The sequence below is a fragment of the Microtus oregoni genome, unplaced genomic scaffold (genome assembly GCF_018167655.1).
Source record: "Microtus oregoni isolate MIOR12 unplaced genomic scaffold, Mior012 000041F_ref0000270, whole genome shotgun sequence".
In the NCBI taxonomy this organism is placed as follows: Eukaryota; Metazoa; Chordata; class Mammalia; order Rodentia; family Cricetidae; genus Microtus; species Microtus oregoni.
In genome coordinates this window covers 17,166,495-17,173,336 of record NW_024543208.1, presented here as the reverse complement: position 1 = coordinate 17,173,336, position 6,842 = coordinate 17,166,495, and the positions used below count along the sequence as shown (strand labels likewise).

The 6,842-nt window shown below is 49.0% G+C and overlaps 1 protein-coding gene across 1 annotated transcript; it reads right to left on the bottom strand.

Annotated features, from left to right (window-relative positions):
• On the bottom strand, positions 1-5,544 carry Slc46a2 (solute carrier family 46 member 2). The gene is made up of 4 exons (XM_041632261.1): positions 4,410-5,544; positions 3,129-3,212; positions 2,453-2,609; positions 1-55 (listed from the first exon to the last, which is right to left on the bottom strand). Exons 1-4 carry the CDS (start codon positions 5,542-5,544, stop codon positions 1-3), a joined length of 1,431 nt encoding a protein of 476 aa, XP_041488195.1.
• Positions 5,545-6,842: the final 1,298 nt, after the last annotated feature.

Here is a 6,842-nt window from a genome sequence, read left to right as displayed (position 1 = left end):
TCATTTCTCCGCACCCTCTCCTTGTGCCCTTGGGACTTGTTTGTAGGCCACAATGCTGTAAGGATTTGCAAAAGAGGGTTAGAAAAGGAGAGCTGGGATGAGGCAAAGGGAAGCAGGCAACTTTGCAGCTTCCCCTGTGCCTGGATCATCCCCCACTGCTCTTTCTCACCATACTGCATCAGATGTTACCAAGGGAGTCCTGGGATAATGAACCTCTCCCTGCCTCCACTACCACTGTGGACTACAGCTGTTTCATCTTTGCCTCAGTCCTGCATTTAGTCACTAAGCAAATCCTCCTAGGGCAGTGGTTCTCAACCTCCCTAATGCGATCCTCTAATACAGGTCCTCATGCTGTGTGACCCACAACTATAAAATTCTTTTTGTTGCTACTCCATAACTGTGGCTTTGCTTTTGCTATGAATTGTAATGTAAATATGTAATATGCAACCCACAGGTTGAGAACTATGTTCTACACTTCTTAGTTGCTGAGAGCTCTCTCCTGGGCACCGTGGGCACACAGGGAGCCACACAGCTGTGGGCTCTGTCTTCTGCGAGCCTATAGTCCAGTGGGAAGCATATAAACAGTGTGCTGTGAAGGGAAATACAGAAGCTTAAACAAGATTTAATTTAGACCAACGTGGAGGGAGGAGTTTTTCTTTTCTCTTCTGCAAAATAGGGATAAATAATAGTTACCTTGAAGGAGTCTTTATGAATTATTATATACAAAGATTTCAAGTGTTTACTAGTACTGTTTGTTTAAAAGTCTGTGATGGAGATGGGATATGGATGTAGGTTGTGTGGAGGTTGGAGAACATGAAATCATTCTCTTCTGGAGGTTTACACTTTCCCCGTGTAGCAAAAAGCCTTGTGAAGCCTTCCTTAATACCCCCTGTTCATGTAAAGAAGAACTGGCAAGGAAGACAGGTTCCCATTGTGACTGTGACTATGCCTTCCCTTTGTTACAGGGACCACTCAGATCCTGCCCCCTCATTTATGGCCAGGCTGTTGGCAGCCCTGGCCTAAAGACCTCTTCTGGTATCAGGAAGGAGAATGCAATAGTAGCTGGTCCAGCCTGCTGACTTCCGTGTCCCGCCCTGCTTTGGCACGCCTTCCTGGAACTGTCTGTGCTTGGCATAGCCTTCCCTTCTGTGGCTAGGACCCCACAGGTCTTTCCTCCTGCTTTTACTTAATGACAGCACAAGAACCTGGCCACCTTTAGCTGGAAGAGATTTTCGGATTCTCATTGAGTGACTTCGGGACAAGGGAAGCATTGCTGTTACACCATGCGTGTTCAGTCTTAGTTATACATTCAAAACAAAGCTGTCGAGCTTTAAAACAATGTCTATCCCAGGCTGTGCGAGTCCCAGTCTGTGGAGATGGGACCTGAGAGCAGTCATTTTCAAATCTTTCCTAGTCATGCAATGTGTAGAAATATGTCTTTGTCTGCACGTGTTTCTGGACGGCTGAAGGCTGAGGGAGGAAGCACTTAACAGGTAGGTGCCTGATCCACATGATCATCCAGTCAGAGCCTCTGCCTGCTGGACACAAGATCGTGAAGATTCTGTGTGGGGAATTAAGATTTGGTGTAGAGCTGGCAGGATGGTTCTGCAGGTAAGGATGCTTCCAGAGGATCCGAGTTTGATTCCCTGCACCCATGTCAAGGGCCTTATAACAACCTCTAACTCTAGCTCCAAGGGATCTAAGACCTTCCTCTGGCCTCCAAGGGCATCTGAACACACATGAAATGTTTTCAAAACATTTGTTGCAGAGCTGGTAAGATGGCTTAACAGGTAAGGACACTTGCCACCAAGCCTGACAAATCTGAGTTCAAGCCCAGATCCTACATGGTGTAAGGAGAGGATGAACTTCAGCCCACACGCGCACTCATGTGTGTGTGCGTGCACACACACACCTTTGCAATTCACACTTATTCTAGTGAAACCAAATAACTCTGGCTTTTTTCCGTCCTTCTGACTCCTGGACCAGTGTCTGGCTATGGAGAAGCTTGCCTGTTCTTTCACTGCTGGGTCATCTGCCTGTGCTTGCCTGGAGGTGAGTGCTCTTGTTTCTTAAGGGAGAGGCCAGGAAGAGGTCAAGGAATTGTTGCCTAAGGCCTTGTTGGGGAGCTCACGCGTGTCCAAGTCACACAGTGGTCACTGAGTCCCTTCAGGTCACAGAGAAGAAAATGTCCTTGGAAGGGACAAAGGATCCAAACCAAAGATTTGGTCAGAATGGCTCCTATGAGTTTCTGACAGAGCCTCCAACTGTAAGGAAGTAAATAAATAAATAAATAAATAAATAGTTTTTTAAAAATTGTCAGAAAGGAACCAAGTTTTTGGTGCTGTTCTTCTTTGAGAAAGCGCTTATAATTAAAAAAAAAAAAAAGCCTGTGGTTGATGTAAACACCAGGGCCCTAAACCTAAACCCACACAGTAGACAGTTTTTGTCTTACCCAATTGGAACAATTGCCAAGAAGGAGAGAAAGGAAGATAGGACAAAGCAGGTGCCCGTGAACTTGTCCAGAGTGAGCTGATAGATCTTGTTATATAGGGTGGATGTCACCACGCCAGTCAGAGCTAGGCACAGCTGCAATATAACAAACACCTTTCCTGTGGAAGAAACAAAGATTATCAAGACATATATTGTTGTCCCTGTCTTGTTCCCCCTACCTGGTCCCTGGGGATCTCCAGAGACCCCCATCACTCTCCTAGGGACTCCTTTTCGGTCCCCATGGCTCAATTTGGAGGGAATCCTGTCTCCATCTAGTTGGATCTTCCAGAAATATCTTTCCTTGACTCTGACTTGTAGTGACTAACTTTGTGAACGTTCTCTACCCTCCTTTCTCCATTCTTCTTGCCCTACATAGAAACCAGTACGTTCCCTATAAGTTTGAGGATGCTTCTAGGGTGTGGTGTGTGTGTGTGTGTGTGTGTGTGTGTGTGTGAAGGCTATGAGTAGACATAAAGCTGCAGGGACCCTCCTCTCATCCTCCCCAGCCCCCACACCACCCTCAGGACCTCATGCAAGCACTTTATCAACTTAACCATCTCCCCAGCCCTGCTTCTGAATCTTCTGTTTCTGAGAGTCTGTGACAGCAAGCAGGACATCCTGGAGAGTCCTCTGCTCACCATAGGAAGAGTCCTTTATGAGTTTGGACATGGCTGATCGGATGGTCGTGATGGGGATAAGTGCAAACATCATGACGGCTCGAGCTATAACAGATCGGAAGAATACTTCACATTTGAGTCCAGCTTTAACACAGATCAGAACAAACAAAGGCTTCCCTTCCAGTGCCCCGCCCCAGGCCCTGTGGTCTTGGCCCAGAAGAGTACACCTCTCTGCTGGGAGGACCCTGAGTAGCCCAGACTCTGAATCTCTGGCTCTCAGAAATGGTTCCCCCACCTAGTTCAGCTGCCTCGCCTCATTATTAACTAGTGGGGGATGGGGAGAGAAAGAAAAGGAAGGGGGAAGGGCTGGAGAGAAGGGCACTCTGTCCTCTGCACAAGGATTCTTACCTGGGACATTGCCATTTTGCTGGCTGTCTCTCTGAGGTCTATGACCTGGGGTAGCTCCCTGATAACCATCTAGAGTTTTTTTTTCCAAATTATTAGCTATTCGGCACGTGCAGCCTACGTAAGTTAACATGAAATAAGCCCTAAACTCTGTTTTTTCCCTACACTGGTCACATATCAAATGCTCGATAGCTTCACGTGGCTAGTGGCCATTGTGCTGACAGGTGAGGCCACGATTACAGCTGGAGAAAGTTCTGTTACCTCGTGAGTTCTAGAGCTTTCTGCTCAAGGTTGTCTGACCTCTCTGTCCTCCAGTGGAAACCCCAGTCCACGGGCTTGTGGGTATGCTCTCCAATGCTTGTAGAGCCAATGGAATTCTACTGGAGCTAATTATTGAGAAATTCTGTGCATTGTTAAAAAGCTCTTATCTGGCCCTAGATGATTTAGGGAACTTTTTGTGTATTTTATCTATTTAAAGCTAGAAAGAGAGGGCTGGGGAAGTAGCTTCGCAGGTAAAGGTGCTTGCTACCAGATAACCTGAGTTCAATCCCTGAAGCCACGTGGTGTGAGGAGAACTCTGCCAAACCATCCTCTGAGCACCGCAGGCCGTTATAGAGTGCACGCTGCCCACTCTGCTTACATAGATACAATTTTAAATTATTAAAGTCACATGAACCCATCTCCACTTCAGGCTGTGCCATCCACTGACTACACCTCCTTGCCCCAGAGCATGGGCACCACTGTGGCAAGATCCAGTGAGCAATACAGGTAATACATGCACAAAACAGACAAACCCATTCTTGTCTCCCCTGTACTGAACTGGGACTCCTAGACCACACCCCTAACCTATGACACAGATTGCCTGCAGCACCCTGCCTCCCTGAGCCCCAAACTTACCAATGTAGAACGTGTATGTCTCCTTCACAAAGGCTAAGAGAAGGGCTCCAGACCCAAAGGAGACCATCCCAATTATGATCATTGTGGTGTCCGGGAAGTAGCGGGAGAAGACTAGAACACCCAAGAAGCTGGTGATGAAGATTATGTACCCAGAAGCCATCCCATAGCCCAGCTGCACTTGGTTCCAACTGAGAGGTTCCTTTAGCACAAAAAGGGCCATGACATCCACTGTGCCCACAACGGCCAGGTCATAGACGATGGCACCCACAAATAGCAGGGCGATGATGGTCCGGGAGGTCTTCCTTTTCCCAGGAGTCAAAGCGTTCCTGGATACATCCTGCTTGCCCAGTTCATCTGGATCCATGGTTCGATAGGTGCCCACCATGCCAGACACAGTATCTACAGTAGGGTATACCTTGTTGGACTTGGACACAGACTCAGGGACCTTCAGCACAAAAAGGCTGTAGAAAAGGGCAAAAGCCGCACATCCCACGCTACAGGAGGTTAACAGGAGGCCCTGAGCAGAGTGCCCAACTATTTGTTTGAAGAGATGCCCCGAGGCCATGCTCCCACAGAACCCAGCCAAGCCCAGGACTAAATCGATGAGGATGAGGCGCAAGGAGCGGTGGCCTTCAGCGCAGCCTAGGGATCCCAGTGCCATGACCCCGGACCAATAAGCGGAGAAGCCCCCGCAGAGCCCACTGAGCGCCACTGCTCCGTACAACACCTCCACCGGCCAGTCCAGCATCACTTTGAGGAGGAGTCCCGTGCGGCACAGCAGGAAACCCAGTGTTGCCGTGCAGATAGAGATCTTGCGATGGTAGCGGTCACTGAGCCAGCCCAACCCATAGGCGGACAGCAGCGGTGTCAGGCCCATCACGAGGTTGTAAATGATGTAGAAATTGGAGATGGCCTTCTGCTGTTGGTCCTCCTGATGCCCCCTGATCGACTGGCTGGCATTGTGGTTGGAAGAGCCTCCAGCCTCAGATGAGAAGGACTCCTTCACTACCAAGAGTAATCCTGCATCGTAGAGGGAGCCGGCCACCTGGGTTGAGGCCACCACAGGCTCTATCCAAGTCCTCACCTGGAAGCCAGAGAGCCGGTTTCCCCACGGACAGGTGACTCCGGGACCCATGTAACCTGTGCTGCGGCAGGGGACAGGGTTTGCTGTCTGCAGAAAGCTGATCCCAAATCTGACTGCTTTACAAAGGGTCAGGGCTCAGTCCCTAAGTGCTTGGGAGAAGCCTGGGGCGGCTCCTGTGACAGCAGCTAGTTTAATGGCCAAGGGACCAACCTAACTGTGGCCCCTCCTCCCCAGTCAGAAAAAGCAGCGCCCCGCCCCCACCTCCACCCGGGTCTGGCTGAGCAGGCTGGAGACTGCCCAGGGAAGCCAGAGCACGGGGGAGCCTCAGCTCCCTCCCCACACTTCTTAGAGCTGGCCACAGGACCTGAGTTAGCTGAAACTCAGCTGAGGAAGCTCTGGGATATGCCCAGGGAGCGTTTCCAAATTCTTCCTCGTTTGGAGGCAGGTCTGGGCAGGGGTCTGATGGCTAGACTTTTGCTTGATGTAACTCTGTGGTGTCAAGTTTTCTTTGTCAAAAGTAAGAGTACACACACCTTTAATCTCAGCATTCAGGAGACAGAGACAGGCAGATTTCTGTGACTTTGAGACCAGTCTGGTCTACAAAGTGAGTTTCCAGGGCAGGATCCAAAGCTACAGAGAAGCCCTGTCTTGAAAACAAAACAAAACAAAAAACAAACAAAAAAAGTAAGAGGAACCTTGGTGTGCACAAAGCTCTGGGTTCTAATGCCTGTACCGTGTAAACCAGGAATGCTGGCACATGCCTGTAATTCCAGGACTCAAAAAATTCAAGATCATCCTCAGCTACATAGAGAGTTGGCTACAAGAGACCCTGTCTCTAAATAAACAAAGAAAAAGAAAAAGAAAAAGAAAAAAGAAAAGATGGTTCAGCAGGGAAAGGCCCTGCTACCAAGCCTTAAAGCCATCATTCAAACCCTGGGACCCACACCACAGAAGGAAAGAGCCACTCAGAGACCTGTCTCTGACCTTTGCACACATACTGTAGTAGAGAAACACACACACACACACACACACACACACACACACACACACTAAGCCTATTAATTAAAAAAATAAGAATAAAACAACAAGGGCCTACATTGTAAGAAGCTTCTAGCACAGACTTTCAAAGAAGTTAACTCGATGGCAGCTCCTTTGGACCAAAGGCCTCTCAGAGAAGCACCTACTTCATGCACCTGTATTGATGGGCCTTCCTGTTGGGCTCCAGCCTCAGCTCTCAGGCCCAGATGCCCCCCAGAGCATAAAACTGGACTCTGGTAGAGCGTGGTGGAGCTCACTGGAGAGAGCGGGTTCTTCTGAGTAAAGCCAGGAGCAGAGACCCTTATTGCTCC